The sequence below is a fragment of the Sycon ciliatum genome, chromosome 1, assembly GCF_964019385.1.
Source record: "Sycon ciliatum chromosome 1, ocSycCili1.1, whole genome shotgun sequence".
In the NCBI taxonomy this organism is placed as follows: domain Eukaryota; kingdom Metazoa; phylum Porifera; class Calcarea; order Leucosolenida; family Sycettidae; genus Sycon; species Sycon ciliatum.
In genome coordinates this window covers 70,197,480-70,221,479 of record NC_088643.1, presented here as the reverse complement: position 1 = coordinate 70,221,479, position 24,000 = coordinate 70,197,480, and the positions used below count along the sequence as shown (strand labels likewise).

The following is a 24,000-nucleotide window of genomic DNA, read 5'->3' as shown; positions in this document are numbered from 1 at the left end:
TTCTCCTTTATTCCCAATCGAACATGGTTGAAGAAGCGGTCACGTGCTCCTGGGTGCCCAAATCACCTGGTGACCACGCCAGCAGGCGACAACTTTCACACCAAGGTTCAACTCGAGTGACAGGACTGCACCCAAAAAAGGTCAAACAGGCTAGTAAGTTGTACCCTGCAGGCACGGTGACCAGTAGGGCCCGGTGTAATATGCCCGAAACTTTGCCGAAAATGCTTTTGGGAAATTCTCGTAAACCATACCGAAAATGTTCCCAAACCTTGCCGAAAATGCTCGGAAAATGCTCACTTTTTTTGCAAGAATCGCTCTCAACAGTATCTTCATCTTCATCACTGTCATCCGAAACACACTCAAGAAGAGACTTGCTCGAGGCTGCCATGGTAAACAATTCATAAACTACTCAACAAGAAGCTAACCCACGGAACGCAGTAGTGACGTTCTTCTTTGGGAAGTTTTTCTTCTCTCAATTTTGATACACAACGGCCAAGTGCTCCGTTTCCCCCAAAATGCTGCATCACGAGCCCAATGTGCTGGGTTCGCGGATTGTACCGAAAATGCTCAAAAAAATGCCGGCATATTACACGGGGGCCTAGTGACCAGGTGACTGGTGTACGCAGGAGCACGTGACCGCTTGTTCAACCATGTTCGATTGGGAATAAAGGAGGAACGCTGCATCGCAGCCTTTTCGGACCAAAACCAGTCGACTCAGCGTCCAAAAGACTACAACATATGGGCCAATCGCGGTCATCCGTGCTTTTATAAGAACGAAATGGCGCTTTTAGTGACATTTTGCATACAAATCCCCATCTAGTAGGGCGCAGTCACCCAGTTTCGGTGGAAGTGCGCGAGTTCGATTGGGAATAAAGGAGGAAGGGAGCGTCTCAGCTTCCTCGGACCAAGACCATTCGACTCAGCACCCCGAATACTACAACTGGTGAAAATTTGATTTTAGGGTATACTTCCCCTTTAATGACATTATGCACGACATGCATTGCAGCAAGCGATCAACACGATGGGTCTCAAGCATCGCAGCATAGGATGAAAAATCAACACCACGGTCACGGATCCCATGGAGCATTAGAAATACCACGCAAAGCGTCGGTAATCTAAGGGGAGCTTTTCAAGACGAGGACTCACTGAGCACAGAGAATTCCAATTCAAATATTCAGAAATCAACCCTGGGTACTATAAATTCTTTTCAAAGTGTAACAAAAAATTGAACTTACCTGTCGCTCTTCAGCTTGACAAAGCTGTTGAACAAAGGTGTTACGGCATGTCGAACGTATGAGTGCAGAGTTTCGAAAGGAGAGTCATCGCTCAAGTTCATTACACGCAGTTGATACGCAATTGGCTTTTCAGCCTCAACAACCGCGCCTCTCTTGATGAAAGCAATGCCGGTTTTCTTTGCTGTCGAGTATTCCACACCGACACTGATCGAGTAGGTAGCATTATCGCCATCACCACCAGCCTCGGACACCGAGGGATCGTCGCCTGCTTCATCTTTTGCAATGCTGTGTCTCTCAATCAGCACAGATGAGACTTGAGGATCAGAGAGAAATTTTCGAATTGACTCCAATTGAGACTGTTTCTCCAGAGCTTCCAAAAAAGCAGGAGATGGTCCAGAATTACAATCTGGCTGCAAAACAAATGGCACAATGCCTTTTAGATAATTGCAGAAGGTCGTAACGGCGACCACTGGCTGCGAAAGAGAAGAATCATCTTCTCCGCCTCCACTGGTTGACGCCATCTTCCTCCAAAGTTCAAGATCGCGAACAGTCCCCTGTTCGGCTCTTCTTTGCGAAGTCAGGGCCTAGCCTGCGAGCCTGGTATGCACATTCACGGCATTCTTTTTTTTCCTCCAAACCATGTAGGTCTACCACTAGTACTACGGCACTAGCACTGCATATCGCATCGCATGCACAGTCTGCATCATGTGCATGCCACATGCATGCCGCGCGCATATCACTGCATTATTATCAGGCTCAGTAGAGCGGTTACTGAGAACTGGACTGGCTACAGGTACGTAGACAGGCGCATCATCAGTGATCATGCCACTGCACCGACCGTGCACGAGCGTGGATCTACCAATGACTTCGCATGTCAATGATCATCGACTCACGAGACGTCATCACTCGGACATAACATGACGACGCAATCATTGACATGATTATTTTTTTGTACATTACGATTCTTTCCCGATTTCGAATTACTGCAGACTGCATGCACTGGGCACGGCTGTCCCGTGCATGCGATCAGTGGCCATCCAAAATGGCGTCCAGAAATTTGAATTTTCAAATCTGGTACGTCCGTCGTACCTGAAAAATAGCATCGTTTTAGAGTATTTCGATTGCTTTCAGACCCGTTTTCAGCGTTAATCGTAACTTTCCCGCAGAAAAAATTGGTGTTTGGGCGAGGAGAAAGAACGGCCTTCTTCCTGACATCGCACTCGAGAAAATCCGAAAGTGTTCCGTCTTTCTTGAGGTCGCGCATGGCGGAAATGTAGTTCCACGAAGATGTTGTGATTGTCTACAATACCGACGTCTCTGTAGACCTTCGTGGAGTTTTCTGAGCCTGCTGGGCAGTTTTGTAGGCTGCTCCTGGCCTTTTTTAGCCCCTTTGTTCATGACTTGTTGAGTCCCACGCAGCGGAACTTGGTCCCGTGCGATATCTTTAGTGGGCAGTCATGGACGAACATTTGTCCATTTTGGACTCAGTATGTCGTGTTGGTGGTGCCAAGTTCACTAATCTAGGCCACAGCATGCGCTATAGCACTCAGCAATATAAAGAGCAATTAAAACAAGTTCACCAGATCGACATCACAGAAGACAAACCTGATACACACCCTAAATACATATGTTCGCTATGCCAACGTGCACTGGCAAGGAATGCATCTGGCACACAGCATTGTGGAGGTGGTTGTGGGTCACCAGTCACATGGGAAGGTCACAAACGTGCTGGTTGCACTGTCTGTAAGTTGTATCAACAACGCTCAAAGGGTGGAAGGCCGCCGAAGAAAAAGACCAAATTGCGCGGCGGAGCCTTACCAGACACGGGAACCAGCCAGGCTACGGCAGTACCAACGCAGGTAAGTGTGGTCAAATTTGGATGTGCAAAAAGCAACATGTCAGAGCCTAATCATGGATGTAATGCTTTTTATATTAATTCTCTGTCTTCATAACAGGTCCCAGCCCCAGCCGCGGGGATCGAGACTCGCACCGTCGAACAGCCGGCATCATTAACGCGTGGTGCAGCTACAGCTGAACAGACTACCAGTGCCGAACAGTCTGTATCACAATCACAGAACACAACAGCAGCCACACCAGCTCCCTGTGCGCAGCAGTCCGTATCGGCTACGCCCAGTACAACCGTTGTCGGTGAAACAACAGCAGACACTCAGGTATACAAGCAGAAATTGATGAAACAAAATTGGGAATGAACACACATGCGCGCACACACACACACACACACACACACACACACATGCGTGCACACACACACACGCACACACATGCAAACACGAACACACACAACACAGTGTTCAACGGCAGCAGACATACATCAAAATCAATGCTTGTAGGCACCTATACAAAAGAAGTGAATTCAGTCGAGTCCTACGCATGCAGATAACCATTCTCAGCAGTAGTATGGTACAGCATTCCATGAAACACAACTGTGTATACTACTATTATATCTGTGCAGATCTTTGAAACGGCCACGGCAAGCAGTACCTCACAGCAGCAGCTGCCAGCACCACATGAGCCCGAGATATCTATCGACAAACGCGCATCAGTATCCACACAGGTGCGTATCTCTGTTATAGAGCAGTCTGTGTATCCAATCCAACCAGGTCTTAAAACTAAAACAGCAATTGTCAGATTAGATAGTGGAGATATTACAGAAAAGAAATGAGCTTCGCAATGGACTGAATATAAAGAAAGGGAATGATAGAGCAAAATGGACTGCATGTGGCAAAATTCCTTGCCAACCACAGTAGTCAACAGCGTGGTGGTTCTACTTGTTTATTGGCGTCGTTGCAGGTGTCTACACCACTAACCCAGCAAGGACTGACACGTCCGGTCACCAAATCGGCTACAATCGCTCAAGTCCTGGACGCATCACCATCCAAGCTCCGCGGTGATACTGCTGACAGGCTGCTTGGCCACCTGGTTTCCGCTCGTTCTGACTCAGGGAAGCTGGAGGTGAAGCAAAGTGAGCGTGGCAGACCGCAGGTATATCAAAGGCTTACATTCGCTGACACATCCTCCGAGGCAGCCAGTGAACGTACGAAGAGACGGCGAACAGCAGAACTGAGGTCGCTCACTGAGTCTGTATGTGGTGGAAGTGCCGGCGCCAGTGCCCAGACTGTAGCAATTCTTCGCAGGATGAGCAGCGACGAGCAGATGGATCTCCTCAGAGAGGCTGGGTTGGCACCACATTCGCCCGAGGCTGGAATTGGCTTGGCCATCAAAGCCGACCTCATGCTCCCGTGGAATCAACTCAGGAAGCTGCGGCAATGGCTTAAGCAGTGTGGAGTGAAGTTCGAGTCAGAACGCAAGATGCGAACAACACTAGCAGCAGCCCTTCCACCCTACACGGCCAAGGACGTGCCAATGGTGGTGAAAAAGCAGATCGCGCTGGCACCGGTGGTGTACATGCCCAGCTTGGAGGTAGTCATCAACCACTACCTCCAGCTATACAAGGATCGTGGGCTACTGACATGGCACGATGGTGCAATACCGGAGAGCGAGGTTTGGATAAAGCTGGGCGGGGACCATGGCGGTGACTCGTTCAAGTTCTCCATGCAAGTAGCCAACCTGCAGCACCCCAACTCGCCGGACAACACCGTACCGCTGTGTGTATTCCACGCAAAGGACACGCCAGCGAATCTGGAAACTGCACTTGGTATGTACCGCGATGACGTCTTGCACCTTATCTCACATGGCAAATGGGAGGGGAAGCGGCTCGTCCTCTTCATCTTCGGAGACTACGAGTTTCAGTGTAGTATGTACGGGTTGTCGGGACCAAGTGGCCTACGTCCGTGCTTACATTGCCACTGCAAGAAGAAATCTATGGAGACGCCAGTATTGCAGAGAGAGCCTGAGGACAGTGTACCCCGCTCCCTGGCCACCCTCAGTAGCAACCTGCTGGAATTCATCGCAGACGGGGAGAGATTACCAAACGCCAAGTTACACAACAACGTCATTCGTCCGGCAATCCTTCCTGTGCCACTACCCAACGTCATCGTGCCAGTCCTCCACCTGGACTTGGGCATATTTGCCTGGATGTTCGATGCAATGCTGAAGGATCTGCGTGAGCTGGACAAGCTCTTGGCCAGCAAGGCCCAGTCTGCTGCTGGAGATAGCGACGCTTTCGGACGGCTATCTGGCCTCTATCGCGACCATCACGACGCAGAAGAGCAGATAGCAGCAGCGTCGGAACAGGCCTCTGGTTACCAGCAGCAGCTGAACTACGTAGCACTGCATGCCCACAACCAGGGTGTTACTGGCGGTAACTTAGAGTTCGTGTGTGAGCAGATCAGAGCGGAGTGGCAGAAGGCCAATGACACAGTCGTGGAGATGACAAAGGCAAAGGAGGGCATCTCGCAGCAGATACTTGCCGCAACTGCTGAAAAAGACATATGTGGGCCTTGTGAATCGGCAGTCGAACCTGTGCTGCAATCCCACAACATCAAGCGCCAGGTGTACCACGGAGGTGCATTTATCGGAAACCACGTGCACCGCGCACTTCAGCCCGCTGTCCTGCAGTCGATTGCTGCTGCTCCCATCTCAGTAATTCAGGAACGCTGTCCCGACCTGATGGATGATGCCAGCGTTGTCCAGTTGCGTTACATGAAGCTGCTGGACGAGTACAGGAAGTGTACTTCTGCCTTTGGCCATTGCAGGAAGGTAAACATAACTCAATATAACTATTTATTCCCTGGGAGCTTTTTCGTCTGTTCCAAGCCATCAAATTCCATTATCCACATGATTCCACTTTCGATGCAGGTACTCTGAATTTGATTATGAATATTTGATCCAGAGCTGATATTTAATATGTGCTGTTTATTCCAGGTCACACGAGCAGAGGTTGAAGAGCTGGAATCCAACATCAGGACCTTCCTCAAGTCAGCACGGAAGGAGGTGGTCGATCGAGGGCTTGGCCACATAACGCCGAAGCTTCATCTTCTGGAGAGCCACACCGCTCCGGCAATGGAGAGGCTCGGAGTAGGGCTCGGTTTGCTGGCCGAGCAAGGAGCAGAGAGCATCCATGCAGAGTTTAACACTCTTGAGCGAAGATACCGCCAGATTCCTGCTCTTCTGCAGAGGCTGAAAGCTATGGCTGAGCAGCATCTGTCCCGAACCTTGCCTCAAGCCATTCACCGTCCCACGACAAAACGTCGCCAGTCGACATGATCTCTGGCAAGTATCGTGAGTAACCAACTTTATTTGCTCTCTCTCTCTCTCTCCTGAACTCGAGTGGATTTCTTTTTCTGCGGCGCAACTCTTCATAGGAATGTACTCGGGTGTGCAGTCTCTCTACCTACTGTTTGCTTTCTTCATCTTTCTGCTCTACAGGCACACAGCTACTTGACCACTTGCCTCGTCATCGAGATCGCGATGCACCGTCAATACTCAACAAAGAACTGAACAAGAACTTCTTGAAGAAAGCTTTGTTGTTTGAACGAACAACAACTGACTTGAACTTTTTTTAGTTGAAGTTTCCAGCTCGCGCTGCTTTGATCTATTTGGGTTTTACCTGCTTTGCCGTATGTTTTTATCATTATTCCCTCTGTTTTCTAATAATTCCACTGGTATTGGCAATTTCCTGTGTAAAATCGCATAAACGCGATTTTCGACAAAAATCGCCGCCATATTGTTAGATGGCCGCGTACGAACAGCCGTGTGGGGTCATGGAGAGCTGATCCTTCAGAGAGCAATTTTCTTTCACTTGACACTTTGTTTGCTGTTTGAATATTGCCTTCACTTCCACGATGGCGGCGCTGACGGACACAAGAAAAGGCAAAGTTCTTCTGGGTGATCTACCGGAAGATTTTCTTCGTCTCCCATTGCCTTCCGCCGACAATGCAACTATCTCACCACAGCACTTGCAGAATGCAACTCTGGATAGGTCATTGCTGTCGCGTATTGAAGTGTCTCTAGCTGAAGCAAGGCTTGTAAAAAATTATGGTGTGGGTCGTATGAACCTTTACTGCCGCTTGCGGATAGGAGCACGAGTGGAGCTGACACAAACAGGGAACCATGGAAAGAATCCTCGCTGGAATCATAATGTTCGATGTAGACTACACCCTGGCGTTTCTACTATTCTAATAGAAGTCCTTGACCAGCGGACGTTCTCCGAGGACGAACGTGTGGCATGGACTCACATCGAACTTACTGAACCTGTCCTCGCAGGTGAGTCGGTACTGGACAATTGGTTCGACTTGAACGGCAAACAGGGTACAGGTGCGGAAGGACAAATAAAGCTGGTGGTTTCTGTGACACCACCACCTGCTGCTGCCCCTGCCACGTTTGGTGCACAACAGACGCAGCTATCTAGCCAGCCACAGATGCAAGTGCCACCACAGGTGCATCAGCCGCAGCAGCAGCAGCAGCAACATGATGGCCGGCCAATCGTCCGCATTTCACGCGAGGAACTGCAGTCGGTGCTTGATATGTTCCCAACATTGGAGAAAGAGGTCGTCGTGTCTGTTCTCGAGGCATCCGGAGGAGATATGGATGCGACAATTACCAGCCTCCTGGCCATCAGCAGCACTGACTAGGTTGCGAGTTTTTTTTCCTTAACACTTTACACTTTGCAGCGGCTTGGGCACGTGTCCAGTGTGCCACACTACCAAGTTGACTGCTATTGGTGTGCGGCTCGGCCTTCGGTGCATTTTCCCAGTGATGGATCTGTACCAGCCAAGGGGGACCTAGTATAGTCACTGCATGCTAACACTTGCAAGTCATCACTGAGCTAAGATGCAGCACACACACTATCGATGACTCGGCGCCCGCGTGTGTTCGGTCACAGCGACCCAACTACCATGTAAGTTCTTCTCTGCCGTGACCTTGCCATGCCGTTTCAACTCGATTTCACTCGGTCTCATCTTGGTGTCCAGGGTAGATGGTCGCATCGCTGTGCTTATATTTCTGCTATTCATATCACCATACTTTCAGACGTATACAAACGGTTCAGTTTCTTCCCCGAAATGTATTCAAATCCTCGCATTTCGATTTCAGTCTGATAATGTGCATGCCCACTCACAATATCATGCATTTTGGGGCAGGCGGTAAATTGGATACTGGACTTTTTCCACCCACTACCAGTATTCTGTTTTTCCCGGAAATATTTGAAACTGCTTTTAAAAGTAGAAAATGAACCGCCTCTGTTCTTTATTCGCGTGTCCTGTTAGTTCATGCTCTGTTGCTAAGGAAGCTGTGACTTTCAAGCATGCGTAGTCTAGTCTGCTCCAGTAGCCATTGCTCAGCGTTACAGCCGTGTGCTTGTTTTAACCTGATCTATATCGTAGATATTTTCATACTTTACCTTAGACACATCTGGATTTAGCTCTATTTATGCATACAGTTTTTAGGTGTGTGGAGATGCAAGCTTTTTTTTAAATTGCCAGTAATCTGCTTCGCTGATAGAGGTTCAGTGTGTTAGCTCCGCCAGTGAGATCAAGCATTGGTGTGTACATGTATGTCGCTGTATTGTATGGACAGTGTATTTACGATGCTGTGTAACAATTTTGTTTTTGTTCCGAGGATAACACGTGCTCGGGTGTATTTGAATGAGTGTTATCTGTCATCATTGACTCATTGTATTTCAATTCTACTTGTACTACAGTCATGTGTCTGTTCTTGTGATCATTCCATTACCAGGTAATTCTGTTCTTCATGCACAGGACAACTAACTTACGCTTACAGCTGAATCCCTGCATGAGGGAGAAAGAAAGACTCCTGGTGTTGAGTTGATAATTTTGTAAAGAGTTTGGAGCTAGGGCAAGGTGTCCATACTGAGAGCCACACTTTTCACGCGTACAAGTAATAATGGAGTGCTGCAACTACGTATCGCTCTGTGCATGTTGTATGGGACCTCTTTGCAGGTAAGTGACACTTCCATAAAATTACATGTAGATGTTCCTTTGACTAACCAAGAACTCTTTGTCATATGAAAACTCTAGACTACATGTACAGGTGAAATCCTGATAATTCGAACCTCCAAATGCCAGCAAAAAAACTTCTAGTTATCCGGACATTCTAATTATCCAAACATGAACCCACAACACAATAATGTATGTCAAAATGCTCCCATGGTCACGCAGAGTTGCGCTATGGACCTTAGACACAGATTTCACGGATACTGAACTGACCAGCACAGCCTGCTCATGCAAACTGAACTGACCAGTACAGTGTACAGTGAAGTTCGAATTACACTTTGCTAACTATTACTTCGAATTATCAGCACAAATCCCACACATTTTCTATGTAAGCGGAATCCGTGGAACTAAGTTCGAATTACTCGGACATGTCCGGTTCGAGGTTCGAATTTATAATATCAGAAAAATTTATGTGGGAATCGTATTGACAGAAATCGGTCCTGGAAAAACTTCTAATTGAGCGGTATGTTCGAATTAAGCCATATTCGAATTATCAGGATTCCACCTGTATTATAAATGCACCAGCCCTACCGTGAACAAAGAGGAGAGTGTGCATTGCAATCATGATGCTGCATTGGACATGGGAAGTCTCAGTGAATCATCCTGGGCCGCACTACATCGACCATCCCCATGACACCAAGTCAGGAAAGATACAAGCCCCTTAAGAATTCTTCACGATTTGGGCTTCATGATCATTAAGGCTGGATGCTGGATAGTATTTTCAGGCAACTGAGGTTTTATGCAGGAGATTCTGATCTCCCTACTGTACTGCCGGGCACCGAAAAACGAACCGGCTAGAATTTCACCAAGCATAGCATACCAATGTATACACGCGGTGACTCAACTGTGCATAGACTGTAGTAGGTGAAAATGAGAACGGTCCAGGCTATGAGGCTGCCCCCCCCCCCCCCCCCCCCAGTTCTTCGGCAACTGACAGTACTGTAGGGTCACAGGTATGTGCTTGTATGCACTTGTGCGATGTACTATTGTACCTGTACATACACGAACTATCATGTCGTATTCTTGCATGTATTCCGAAAAGTCAAGACTCTCGAGACTGCGCCAAGTCACTGCCAGCAAATACTGCAGTCATTGTAGTAGTATTCGAAGTGCATGACCAAGAGTACAAAAGTCACAGGACAGGAGTTCACTTTGCTTGTCACTGTTTTTGAATGCTTCGATGGAACACGTTCGTAGTACTTGAAGTCTTGTTCTGAGAACCATTGTACAAGTACAAACAAACAAAAAGAAGAGAAAGAATGTGCACACAATGAAGAAAGGGACTGCAATGCTCAAGTAAGGAAATAGAAGTTCCACAAGTCCCAGTCTCCCAAGTCTATAAAAAATCATAGTTTTCCAACAAACTTCAACGTGCCGGAGGTTATCATTTTACAGAATTCTTCTTTTCGTCTTCAAGTGGGGAAATTCTAGTTCTACCAGACCGTCCTAGTAGAACTGTAATACTTGTCTAAAGTCATCTTGCTGGCTGGTAACTCTTCCATACCAGTTACTTTTGCCATGACATCATAATTATGCCAAAACGGTCACAGCGGCGGCGGCGGCAGCAGCAGCAGGCAGGCACCTCTAAGCAACAGTGCCCAACAGAAGGGATGGTTCCTAGCAGCCACGTCAAATACATCATCTGCAAGGAATGTGTTTTTAGACTAATTGAGCCACGTCGCTGGCTGCTTCAGGTGCGCTCACAGCTTCAGGTGGGCCGGCTTCGGGCACTGCGGTCAAGTTTACAAATCCGTGATCAATCGAATTGTCAACCAACTGACTCTGGCTCAGCGTCTGTGAGTACTTCAGGCGCTCTCCACGCAGAGTCTTCTTGTGCTCTTGCTTGCGCCTGACGGCGATGCGCCGCTTCTTGCTGTACGGAACCTCCGCGGCGCGTGTTATCTTCTTCATGACGCCGTGCTCCACGACCCGAATGAACCACCTGTCATCGTCTGGCCCAGACCCCAGCGAATAGTGCTTGCCAGGAAAGCCCGTTCTGATACGCAGGCGCTTCGGCACTCGCCGTTCCAACAGCAGTATAAGAGAAGCAAGCTAAAAGGTGGAAGACAGGTCAGACAATGAAGGAAAAAGATTGAACGTGGAGGCATTGTGATTGCCATATCACGAGTACAGAACAGCAGACTCCAGCCACTATCACACATGCAAAACTTAAAATGCCGTACAGTTGCTCTGGTATGTTCCCGTAGGAAATAGCCATGTGGGACGAAGCAGCCCCGCTTCTATGAACGGTGCCTGGAACACAGTGTGCCTTCTTATTCAGGGCATGCAACGCTTTGGATTCTCGAACTACGTTTCGGCAGTGAGTGCGCAAGGCTTCACAAGGCACTAATTGTAGCAAGAAGGAGCCACGGGTGTGTGTGATCCCCGGGTGCATAGGGCACTGTCCCGGAAAGGGGTGCTGGGTTCGAATCCCGCTCATGGATCCTTCTTTTGCAACATAATAGAGTCAATTTAATCAGGTTGTTAGAGGTCTTCAAACTAACGTTACACAATCGTCATGTTTCTGTCCCGTTGCCTATCCACTCTAAAGAAGACCTCATAGTGTCTTTTGGTGAAAATATTGTTACTCATAACCAGTTATACATGGATGTACCGTAAAGTACCGCGAGAGCGCCCCACCATCTTGTCCTTTCGTGGTCGTATTGTGGAGGCAGTCTCCTGTCTGTAGGTCATACGACACGGACCTTGCACACATACTGCACGTTGTGCAGTCAAGCTGTTCCTTCGAGCGGACACGAGCTCCACACAAAACCCACTAAGTGTGACTGTAGGACATTTTAGGTTCTCACACCGTACAAAACTTCGTTGCACTCTGTCATACGATTTTCCTTTCCCTGGCTGTAAAATCAAGGTGGGGGGCGGGGGCTCTGGTGAGACGGGCGCTCTGGTGATACGGGCGCTCTGGTGGTACTTTACGTTACTTGTACATGTTCTACCCATGCAGTGGATGAACACTAGTGTGCGTGCTCATACCGGTGGAACACGTCATGCGTATCATTTGTTTGTGTCTGTGCATGTGCAAATGCATTCTACAGCCGTACAGGTGTATGCGCCTAACAGTATATCTCCACCAGGTGCGCACATAAAGCTGCCCGGCGTACGTCTGGTTGGGCCAACTGAAGCTGGTCTGGCCCGGCAATATAGCTCCTAGCCCTAGGCAGGCCGGTGACAATGCTCCGCGCCCGGGGGCAAGCGATCCCTTCCTTGGCCTACTGGTGCCCTGTGACTACCTTTTTAGCCAGTTTAACTGATAATTATGGCTGCTGGACTGGAAAGTGGTCCGGCCATTATCTGATCAGCCACATTGGCTGTTACACCCCTGTTCAACACACCCAGCCACTAGCTGTGCAGACAAGATACTGTAAATATAAAAAATTTCGGCGCTGCAAAATTTCGGCACTTCACGATTTTTGACATTTCGGCGGCGATTTATTTTCGGCGTGGGGTAGAGGGCATGATAGTGCGACTGATGCTGTGAAAAAGTTCATCGGCGTTTTGGGTCGGTGCCGAATATAGCCGAAATTAAATAGCTGCCGAAAATTTGTATATTTACAGTACCCAGTAGTCTCAGTACTGCTCTTGCGCACAGGTAGGGCGACAGAAATCACACGAAACTTCCAAACACTATTCAGGAAACGCACCTGCTTTTCCCAGACACCTCCGCGAACACCCTCGACGCGCTGATGCGTGGCATTCATCATAGCGATCAGCAACTGAATGAGTAGCAGAAAGCCAAGTAGGACGTAGGTGATCAGGAACGCGATCGCCCAGCCAGGCTGTGGAGCTGAGCGGTACAGCTGCACGTCAAACTCAGTGATACCGATAGCCAAGCGGAACAGGAAAATGAAGATATCGCCGAGCGCAAAGAACCCTTCCGGTGTCTTCGGGCGAGCTTCATTGAAAGTGGCATGAGTGACTGTCAACGAGAAGATACAACACAGAATCACAGTGTCAACAATGTGTTATTATTGTGGCGATATGATGCCAATAAATCACTTCTCCATGCCCCCCGCAACAATAACACAATATTCATAAAATTAGAGAGCAGCATGCTCTTGAGACTCTTCCCTGAGTATAACAAGATAATCATCATGGTACAAGGATCTGACAGATCTATTGACAGAGTTCTTTCAAGTGGTTGAAAGGGTGGTAACACAATGGGAAGATCAATGTAGCCTGCTGTCCAATACTGCAGAGTGTGTACACTGTACACTCACCTCCAGAAAAGCTGATGATTGTTACACCGAAGATCATAAGAAAACGCAACGTGTCTGTTCGGAGAATCTGAAATTCAGAAATTCAAAACCCAAAACTTGTGCACTTCAGTCGATGCCTGCGCGGTGTCAATCATTCGCAGCTGCTGAGTCAGTGAACCTGTCCTTGATCTGCATGCGCCAACCAGCTACGCAACACCAACTCGAAAGTCTAACTTTGATCCAATCTTGAAGGTGCATGTATACACAACCAAAGAAGCAGTTCCCCTCATTTTGCCAACACCATTGTGCTCCAATTCGACCTCCACACAGCGGATATACCAGCACAGCAATCTCCTAGAGAGTCACGTAATGAAGATCATCACCTGCATATTGCCACTGGCAATGATAAAGTATAACAATGGCATCATGTGTTGCCTACATTAACACAACCTGCACATGTGCAAGTTGCATGTGCTTGAGACGGCGGTTATCCTCATGAAACACATTTTCTTCAAACGTACCTCCTGAATGATGGCAATGTATGGCCCAAGAAAGCGAAACCCTCGCGCGAAGAACAGAATGAAGAACCAGCCGAGGACTACAGCAAACGACAGTGTTATCTCTTCATCGTCATTTTCCGCAAGGCGTAATATGACGCTGATGAAGATGAGAAAACCATAAACCCAGCTGACCAGCATAAAGCAGACACACACACACACACACACATCATGTACGATACACACATACATATCTAGTGTTGGCAGCAGTCAATGAGTCGGAGCAAGCGTTAGCGGACCTTAGAGAAAGATAGAGGTGTTTGTCGCGCTGAAAACGGAGCATCTCTGTAAGTTTGTATCCCTCGTGATGGTTTGGTCTGGAGAGCGCTATATAAGTGGTGCTCTTCAGACAAAACCTTCCTCAGCCTACTCAAGCTAAGCTGATGAGGGGTGAATTCCCCGAAACACTGTGTATTGAGCAGGGAGTGGTGCTTTCTTGCAGGTTCGCAGAGTGGAAGGTTCGATGGACATCTCGTGTGCTCTGGATGGCAGTCGTGAGCCAGTCAAGTGAGAATTCAAGTCGGCAGGAAAAGCGCGAGCTCCCGTGTAGGGAGCAACACACAATTCCCCAAGTATCGCCGAAGGCACGCCAAACTCTTCTTTAGAGAAAGACAGATGAAAGAATGGGTGGATGGATGAATGGGTGGGTGGATGGACGGATGGGTGGATGGATGAATAGATAGATACAGATATATACAGCCAGAAGCACACACGCACACACACACACACGCACACACACACACACACACACACACACACAGTCAGGGTTACCAGAGCAGTAGTCACTCACCTGAGAGCCTGAAAGGAGCCAGATCCAAAATTGGTAAAGTACTTCCTGTAACCTCTCCGCCGGAGATCTGGAGCCTGCACAGCGCAACACATCATCCGTGGCAGAGCACCATCTGGATCACACTACATTTGTACTATGATAGATTATGACATGCACAACACTCATGGTATACTGTCAATGGTGTAATTCCTGAACACTAGGTCACTGTGATCGTGAATGATGACAGCAGGGTTGTAGCCAAGGCGACACAGTGCGGCCCTGCGCCTCTCTTTAAGTTTCGGCCGCCCTCTTTCAAAATCGAGAAGCATCATACATTACTAGGGCTGAAACGATCGTGGATTTTCACCTATCGATTACTCTCTAGCTTAACGATCGAGTAATCGATTATAATCTTTAGCAAATAGCGTCAGAATTTTGTGCAAAAATTATCCTGTTTCCAAAAGCTAGGCCTTCATAATACCAAAAATCTACATTAGTGACAGGATAGCTCCAAAACATGACAATTTTGAAGTCAATTTAACCTTGGAATATGCACCATGCCCCTGGCAACTGCATACTGTGACTCACAGCGGAAACTGATTCAAACTTCACAAAACGAGGGTTTTCAGTACTTCTTGGACTCAAAATTCCTAACGAGTAATCTACACAAGGGAATGGTCTCAAACTGAGTAATCTATAACGTAACGATTACTTGATTGATAAGGAATTATCGATCGCTTACCGAGTAATTGGTATAATCGTTTCAGCCCTATACATTACAATTATTGCTTTCAAATTTCAGTCTGATTAGTCCGTCAACAAGACTTAAAACCATCCTAACAATGATTTCGTAGACGGCGAGAAGACAGTCATGTTACAATCTCAATCAAGTGAACCAGCCGGATCAATATGAGGTCACTTTATTCATGCATGCCCGCGCGGCTCTGATCAATCGCCCAGTGTGAAGAGCAATGCAAATATGGTGTCACACAATACACTGCCGCTGACAGCATCGGTATACATGCACATTGGAAGTCAACTCACCTCATAGCAGAGGCTGATCATCACGCCGATGATCACCAGTACCTCACCCGCCAAACGGGCAAAGTCAGCATTTGTACGATATGCCTGCTCTTCGCCTGTGCCCTACAAAGCCATCCACAGTACACGCACGGTCGAGTTAGGTCAATCACCTTGCATACAGCCATAGGAGAGCATCATGGTGGCGTTCGAAACAGTGCATGCACAGGTTCTTCTGTTTCTTCCTCATAAGCCACCACTCTACTCTACAACACTCTACTAGAACAACACCAGTATCCCTGAGCTTACGATGCAGTGCACTTTGAACATGCTCGTATCAACGTACACAACAACAGCTTCCTCAGGCATTCAACGTGAGAGGGAATCGTGAATCAGTTTTTCGGGTGTGTTGTGTTGTTCTTTTAAACCATTTGCAGTGCAACTCTGACATCAGCAGGAGGATACCCTGGTATTCCATCCATCTGACATGTCACGGCTTACACTAAGAAATTTTGACTTGTCCTGTAGCTCATAGCCTTCTTATTCCCCACTACACTACTTTGAAGTAAACAAAAGTGTCAGCCAGTCGGAAGGTGACACCAATGTGACGGAACACGGCTGGACTAGTTGCTAGTGCTAGTCATGCTGGCAGTGCCCAAGTAAACTATCAGACTTACAAAGATTCGACGTTTCTTCTTCGGAAAGCACGTCAGCTCACACGATTCGCTCAGATTGCTCAGCAGCACGCCGTCAGGTAGCTCACCTAGCCCGCAGGTGTCCTCGGCCGGAAAGGACGTCGTGTTCAGCTGCACGCTTCTCACGTTGTTCTCGTCGTAGTCGATGAGAGCGGAGGTGTTGCACGGACAATAGACCGGGCGGGTACGCACCACCACGGTGAGGATGATGATGTTTGTCAGGTAGACCAGGAACCACATGATGAAGTAGAAGTAGCCGAACTGGCGCCACTTGGCGTCCAGGATGTCCTTGATGGGCGACATGCGGATCAGCTCCACGGACTGTGGCACACACAAGCCAACACCAGCAGCAGAATGCGTGTTGTCTAGCGCATGCTTCGCGAAACACGCAAGAGTTGGTTGCATTCTATCTTTGGGTATACAAAAGTTCTTATCTTTTCTCACTCAATTACCTCAGTATTGGGACCATCACTGGGGCCTTTGAAATGGTGCTCGCTTTCCTCTCAATGATACCACAAATGCGTGAATAAATGCACGCTCGCATCCATTTGCCAAACCCCATAGTCATTCGCAACTTAGAAAGCTCCGCAAACCTGAGTAATGGTGGTGTTAGAGAATTACCTACCCACTCCAAGTTCAAAAGATCACAAACACTCTCTATTCGTATTAGCTTACTGAACAAGTTCAGATCAGTCTACACAGAATGTTTGGAAGTCATTGTGAATACTAACATGAACTTGGAACACGACGGTAAACTTACTTGAGGCTTGTCATTGAGTGCAAGCAGTTCCAGGACACTTGATTTCTCCTCGTGGGTATCGATGCCTTTCAGTGAATAGACACACGATGTTATCGGTCCATATGTCCAGTGAACATGCCGACGTCGGTGTACCAACTCTCGGAAAAACTGCAGTACGCACATACGCACATACAGTTATACTGACATGAATATTATGGATATACAGAACATTTCCTTCAACAATTCAAATCTTTCACATCTAAATTTTAGAATACACATTACAGTGTGCAGTCGACTCCTGATATAACAAACAGTGTACAGTTGACTCCTGATACAACAAACACTATTGTGCAGGAATATTAGTTCTTCATAGCCGGAGTTCGTTATAACAGAAATGCACTCACACCATACAAGCAGTAAGCCATGACTGGCAAGTGGACCATCATACATTATGGGTGCACATGGTGCACATGCGGCCCTACAAGATTTGGTTCGTTATAAACGAAACAGGTTCGCCGCTATAAAGGGTCAATTTCGTTTGAGTTCAAACAGGTACATGGACAAGGATTCGCTATATCACAGAATTTGCTATATACGAGTTTGTTATAAGTGGAGTCGACTGTATATGCATAGATAGAGCAGCAAAACATCACGGCAGTCACAGGTGAGGTGGGAGCCTGTGAGCCCGCAACGGATCAAATAATGAGGCCCAAAACTGTTCTGGTGTGAGTCGAATTATGGCACGCTACGTTAACAAGTACGGATCGGGTAGGGCAAAGATTACCACAACCGTTGGTGCCCAAACCTTACCCCAGCATTTGCCTCCTTAGCCGCCAGCTGGATGGGCGTCATTCCATTTTTGTTTTGCTCATCCTCCAAATGACTGCCAACTCCAAGGCTGTCCACGATATGCTTGAACATGTCGACAGATGCCGCTTGATCATGTTGCAAAACAAGCAAGTGAAAGATGTTGTTCCCCTGTAGAGATCGGCGGCCATACGGAACACAGCAGGGGAGTGCTCGTGATAGTTTCGTAACCTTTTTAAAAAGAATGGAAGATTTGCTTCCAACTTGTCTCGATCAATTCCAACAGCAGTAACTACTGAAGTAGCTTTGTCAACAACACTCATAATATCGCTATACACCAACGATGGCATGTCCGGGTCTCTGATCAAGGGAGGGCAGGTGCAAGCCTCCAAATAATTTTTGGAATGAGGGAAGGCAATATCAGTGGATATAAGCATATAACAGTACTGGTGGGGGTAGATGAAGTGAAGGGCCGGTGAACTTGCCCCATCCGCCCTATTCCACACAGGCACCTGTGGGCAGGGCACACTGCGGCAATGCCATGCTATCCGGCAACGAACCTGTCCAGTTCAACTGCCTTCTGCTGAGCGACGTTAAATGAAGCACTTATCTGTGTGACGAGTACAGGGCGAATCACCGCTTGAACTTACCCGGTTATCGGTCGCGTTGATGTCTGCTCCAGCCCCAATGAGGTATTCAACAGTCTCCTTTTGGTTGAGACAAACGGCAAACGCTAAAACATGCTCACCCCAGTACACCTGAGGGGTTATGCGTAGGGAATACACACACACACACACACACACACACACACACACACACACACACACACACACACACACACACACACACACACACACACACACACACACACACACACACACACACACACACACACACACACACACACAAACAGCCCGGTGAAGCAAAATATAGCTGTACTGAAACAATCCACAGCCTTATCTCTCTCCCCTCTCTCTTCTCTCTCTCTCTCTCTCTCTCTCTCTCTCTCTCTCTCTCTCTCTCTCTCTCTCTCTCTCTCTCTCTCTCTCTCTCTCTCTCTCTCTATGTCTCTCTCTCTCTCTATGTCTCTCTCTCTCTCTCTATGTATCTCTCTCTCTCTCTCTCTCTCTCTCTCTCTCTCTCTCTCTCTCTCTCTCTCTCTCTCTCTCTCTCTCTCTCTCTCTCTCTCTCTCTCTCTCTCTCTCTCTCTCTCTCTTTCATCAGTCGAAATAGAAGGCAAGCACCTGGAAGCTGGAAGTGCATGCATCATTAGTCATTATGCAGCAGCCTAGCAAACACCAGTCATACACGATGCTCAACTTCCCACCAATCCAGCACCTGCACACTCACTTGGCAATGTTTAGAGGACGGGTTGAAGAACTGCCCAGTGCAGCGTGGCTCATTCACGTTGGCACCAAATGCTACAAGTTCTTTGACCAATTTGAGGTTTTGGTTGACGACAGCGATGTGCAATGGATGCTGGCCTGGGAAATCAAATAGAACAATGTTGAGTTAAATTTTCCATGGCCTTATAGAAGTGGCTCAATACAATTGAAAGTGATTCGTTGCAGACAGACATGAAATTCCTCCCTTATTCACTACGCATCCAAGTCTACGCAAGCAGATGGAAGAAGACGTGTTTTTTTGAGGTGGTGGTATATGTGTACCTTCATTGAGCGGTCCTGTGTACGTCATATTGACATATTCGGGGTAGATCATCAGTAAGCGTGATGCCACATCCATATTGTTGTTCTGAAGGGCTATGTGATACGCCGTGCCTCCCAGGTCGGTGCGATCCTCGAACTTCAACGATGCACGGCGTGATCGTCCCGGTAACGGGAGCGTGCCATCGGTCTCGTCTTGCCGCAGCCGTCCTCGCTGTTTGGCTTCCCGACGTTGGATGTACCGTACGCTGCTTTCCAGGAGCTCAACATCGTTGGACTCTGCTGCCGCAAACAGGGCATTCTCACGGATACTGTGCACGTGATTCGAGAACCGCCAACAGAGGAAGAACAGGACAGGAAAGTTACATGTAGCTGTGCCGTTGATTGTGACAAATGCCCGTGAGGTTGAAGAAGAGTACATGACCTCAAGAGCATGCAACTTTTACCTCCGAGCTATGATACTATGGGTATTGTGCGCGGTGCGCTGCCTTCACTATGTAGTGAAATGAGGCTCAAGCTGGCCGGATTTGAATTTTCCTATGGTTCATGCACAACGATTTCATGCATAATACGATAGGCTCAAAGGCAGTGCCTGTATGCGACATATCGCACACACAACATTTTCCAAAATATCCAAGAAAAGCCCACTTGGAAGTTGGAACCGGAGCAGATCTCTACTGAAGCGGTGGCCTGGCTGGTATCCCAGTTCGTTGCTACGTAATGGGGGCAGCGTGCGGGCCAGACCATATGCGCTGCATACTCTGGGTTATGGCCTCTTGCTATGACCAGTGTAACTATTAGGGGATGGCGCACATACCTACAATGTAAAATACTGGCATTAAAGGAAAATGGGAAGGGGGTGGGATTATGGGTTATGGGTTCACTGCACTTCATGGGTATGATTTTGCCGACAAACCTTTCTTTCTCTTCTTGTCTTTCCATGCATCAGCGTGGATAGGACATCACTGGCACTCAGACACTGGCATAATGTACATCTAACATGCTTGCTGTGAAGGCCACCTTGAAACTGGGCTTATAATTCCACCATGATCAACACTGGAGAGTATCTTGGTGCCGGACCGCTAGAAGTTGCCCATCACCGACTGAGACAACACATCTTGGCTCGCTGGCAGCCCAGATTCCTCTTGTCTTACACACTGTCAGGAGTAACTACTTCACTACAACGCAATGCAATGTATTGCGGAAGATGCCAGAACACTTGTGGCATACATTATATTGAAGATTTCACAATAGAACAGGGTCACTTCAGTACATTCCCATCTGAATGGGCTGGAAAGGTTGCTCTACAATTATTATGGCCCTGAGCAGATTTGTTTTTGTGACGTTGGTGGAAAATGCATATACCAGGCAACTAATGCCATAAGGTGTGGTGGTGTGTTTCCGAAAACTTGAAAGGTCCCAAACCCCAGGAATGTCAATGCGGAGACACGTGGAGGGCCTTGTTGCACACCTACAGACAGGGTGAGGACTGACTGGCATGCTGCAGTAATCACGCAACGACCCGGGTACCTGGGTGAAGCACATCAATGCACTCAAACCGGGCATATGGGCCAAATCCAGCTGGCACGATCACTATTCTAGATCGAACATGAAGCTACTATTTGTACACCCCAAGGCCCAACGCCAACTGGACCAGACGCATGTTGATGTACAGTGGTGCAGCCTGGTGCCGTGCACTGTCCTGCTTGTCTTCAACACACAACTAATACTTATTACAAGTACTAGTTCGCAATTCGCACACAAAAACACTGATGTAACAGGCATGCTGGCCATTTTCGCAAACTTTCTAAGTTCTATGCTTCTTGAAATAATTCTGCATTTGCACCAATCAAACTGTAAACAGCCGCTGGCGGCAGCGAAACATACTCTGTGTGTGTGTGTGTGTGTGTGTTCGTGTGTGTGTGTGTGTTCGTGTGTGTGTGTGTGTGTTCGTGTGTGTGTGTGTGTGTGTGTTACGCATAGTAAAGCTGGTGAAACAGTGTCACAACGACATGCATCGGTCTCTCTCTCTCTCTTTTTGCATTTCCAAGCTATGCGTGGACGCCCAGTTCAGTACAGCGTTCTTGCAAAGTTGAATGTTACCCACACACGCGGACATGGCGAAATAACCCATGCTGGGTTCAGATCACGGAGCACATACCTTAGTTGATGGCGGACATTGCATCGTGTCACCCGATTCAGTCCGGACGTTTCGTACGCCGGCCGCTTCGTTCCCCTGTAGCGAATCGCCCTGGTCAATCGCAACAACGGTTTGGTGAGCGCTACTCGTATCGAGTGTACTGTGTAGTCGGAGAAACTCGTCTGCTGCTCTCTCCCGAGGTCGGGGCCGTTTCCGCCATTATTAGCATCATCGCCTACGACGCCGGCACCGATATTACTACCACGACGGGCGAGGGAGAAACCGCTCGCTTGACTGTTCAGCTCCATTCCGCAGCTTGCCAAGACGTGTCACTCAATCATCAAGACAAGACAGAACTTGCGGCTGCAATCAAAAGCTTTCTTTTCGACCACATGTGGACAGATCAACCGGCCTGCACTAGGCTGCAGCTACCAAGCAGTGAACTGCGAAGCAGCATGCAGGCGCGCGTCGATGACAGAAAAATTGATCCCGACCCAAGTAAAGTCCGTCGTTCTAGACGCAGAAGAGCAGTTTCGGAAGTAGCGCCCTCGCACCGTCCGCAGGCTCAGCTCACTGCACCGATGTAGCGGAGGGACGAAAATCAACACCACAGCTAGCACAACCAGTCAGCGGGACTGGCAAAACGTGGGTGCACAGACAGTACAGACGTACAGTCGAGTCACAGAGATAAGTACAGAGTTGTAAACATGGTAAACTCTTCAACAAGCAAGAATAGATACCGACATTCGCTGTTCGCACTTCACTCCAGGGATCACGTGATGTGCACTGAGTATGCGACCGGCCGGCGGGGTACCCGGGTGGCAGTGGTAGATCTACGCGCTCGAGCGTCCCCCATGCCCAGGACCATGACCAGATGACGACATGGCAAGAGTCAGTGCAGCTAGCACAGTAGCAGCTAGCAGGGACCAGGAGTCAGGACTACAGTACAAGATCCAGGACTAGCAGGAGTCGTCGCTAGTTTTGGTTTGCCTGTTTGAACCTTCGCCGCCAGAAGTCCCCGCCCTTATCAGTAAACCATTGGGATTATGATTCACTGAGTGACTTGCATGCACAGCGCTGCAGCGCCTCAGAGAAACGCCGAACAGCTATTTCCATTTGGGCAAGATAAGCTTATCAGTATCACTATCAGTATGAACTACATGTACACATATTTTATTTTATTTGTGGAGACAAGTTCGGCAAGAAAACTTCATGTAAGTAAGAAAAAACGGTCGCAGAAGTGGAATCTGCGGTCCAGTGTGATTGAGCACGTACCAGTGATGATAATATTAAAATGACTAAATGTCACTGGCAGTAGTCAGCGCGGTATGAATCTACTGCTACTGCATATTAGTGCCCTAATATTAGTGGTGGTACTCGTAGGAGGGGGCGATATTCAGCCAAGGCAGTAAGAAGGCGGACCCCTAAAGGCCTATATTATAATTATTAATTATTTGGCGGCGTGAACCGGTGACCGGGGCCGCTTGAAGGAATCACTGACACTGACACTGTATCGGAACCTACGGGTAGCTGTCAGGGCGTCAAAATGCATGGGAATTCGCTGCGTGGGATTTATTGTTTGATTCGTTCGACATCTTGGATTGTTGCGAGGAAGGGAAGAAGGGACACAGGCAGGGACATAGGGACTCGGAGGAAACTACCGGTAATCTTCCCTACACTGCAAGTGCTGTTGCTACCAACCAGTGGCGCTCCTACTCGGCTGCAATCATCTATACTATAGCCTAAGACCACCGCCAACCCGCACTGAGCTGGGTAAGGGTTGTCTCGCGTTCCAAGGAGCTAGGCTCTGGAATGCGTTGCCCAGCGACGTACGGGCCATACCACACCCGGCCCAATTTCGCACTGCTGCTGTTCCACACAGCATGAACCTTTGAGGTCAGACGGATCACTATCGCCATATTTTCATTATATGCCTGTCTGTTGACCTGCCCGCCCGTCTCTCTCCCTGTTTCTTTGACAACCTGCTTGTTAATTCGTGCGGTTGTTTTCAGACGTAAAGCTCTGTTGTAGAGGTCTCAGCCCTCATTTGTTAGGGTCTCTCTCTCCTCTTTCTCTCCTCTCTCTCTCTCTCTCTCTCTCTCTCTCTCTCTCTCTCTCTCTCTCTCTCTCTCTCTCTCTCTCTCTCTCTCTCTCTCTCTCTCTCTCTCTCTCTCTCTCTCTCTCTCTCTCTCTCTCTCTCTCTCTCTCTCTCTCTCTCTCTCT

At 48.2% G+C, this 24,000-nt stretch overlaps 4 protein-coding genes across 5 annotated transcripts in view; 2 read left to right on the top strand and 2 right to left on the bottom strand.

The window, feature by feature from the left end:
* Positions 1-1,789, bottom strand: part of LOC135805186 (cytoplasmic dynein 1 heavy chain 1-like) — a 54,226-nt gene extending 52,437 nt beyond the window's left edge. Inside the window, exon 1 of the mRNA XM_065319191.1 lies at positions 1,236-1,789. Coding sequence (XP_065175263.1) covers positions 1,236-1,756 — 521 coding nt within the window. The 5' untranslated portion in view covers positions 1,757-1,789. The remainder of the gene's footprint in view (positions 1-1,235) is intronic.
* Positions 1,790-2,247: 458 nt separating this feature from the next.
* LOC135805184 (uncharacterized) lies at positions 2,248-6,907 on the top strand. 2 transcript variants are annotated; one of them, XM_065319189.1, is made up of 4 exons: positions 2,248-3,406; positions 3,709-5,915; positions 6,081-6,437; positions 6,585-6,907. In XM_065319189.1, the coding sequence occupies exons 2-3, from the start codon at positions 3,951-3,953 to the stop codon at positions 6,420-6,422; spliced, it is 2,307 nt and encodes a 768-aa protein (XP_065175261.1). In that variant the 5' UTR covers positions 2,248-3,406; positions 3,709-3,950; the 3' UTR covers positions 6,423-6,437; positions 6,585-6,907. The 2 variants fall into 2 exon arrangements, with proteins under 2 accessions (XP_065175261.1, XP_065175260.1); XM_065319188.1 differs by having other exon boundaries at positions 6,081-6,907.
* Positions 6,908-6,918: 11 nt separating this feature from the next.
* On the top strand, positions 6,919-8,887 carry LOC135805185 (toll-interacting protein B-like). Its single transcript, XM_065319190.1, has one exon. It carries the CDS (start codon positions 7,001-7,003, stop codon positions 7,787-7,789), a length of 789 nt encoding a protein of 262 aa, XP_065175262.1. The 5' UTR covers positions 6,919-7,000; the 3' UTR covers positions 7,790-8,887.
* Positions 8,888-10,315: 1,428 nt separating this feature from the next.
* LOC135805183 (transient receptor potential cation channel subfamily V member 5-like) lies at positions 10,316-22,360 on the bottom strand (the record flags this gene model as incomplete). The annotated part of the gene is given in 13 exon segments (XM_065319187.1): positions 10,316-11,221; positions 12,832-13,106; positions 13,408-13,474; positions 13,908-14,073; positions 14,734-14,807; positions 15,757-15,858; positions 16,410-16,748; positions 17,188-17,334; positions 17,977-18,144; positions 18,624-18,731; positions 19,324-19,457; positions 19,641-19,948; positions 21,799-22,360. Coding segments are annotated over 13 exon segments (2,568 nt in total). The 3' UTR covers positions 10,316-10,828.
* Between the last annotated feature and the right edge of the window lie 1,640 nt (positions 22,361-24,000).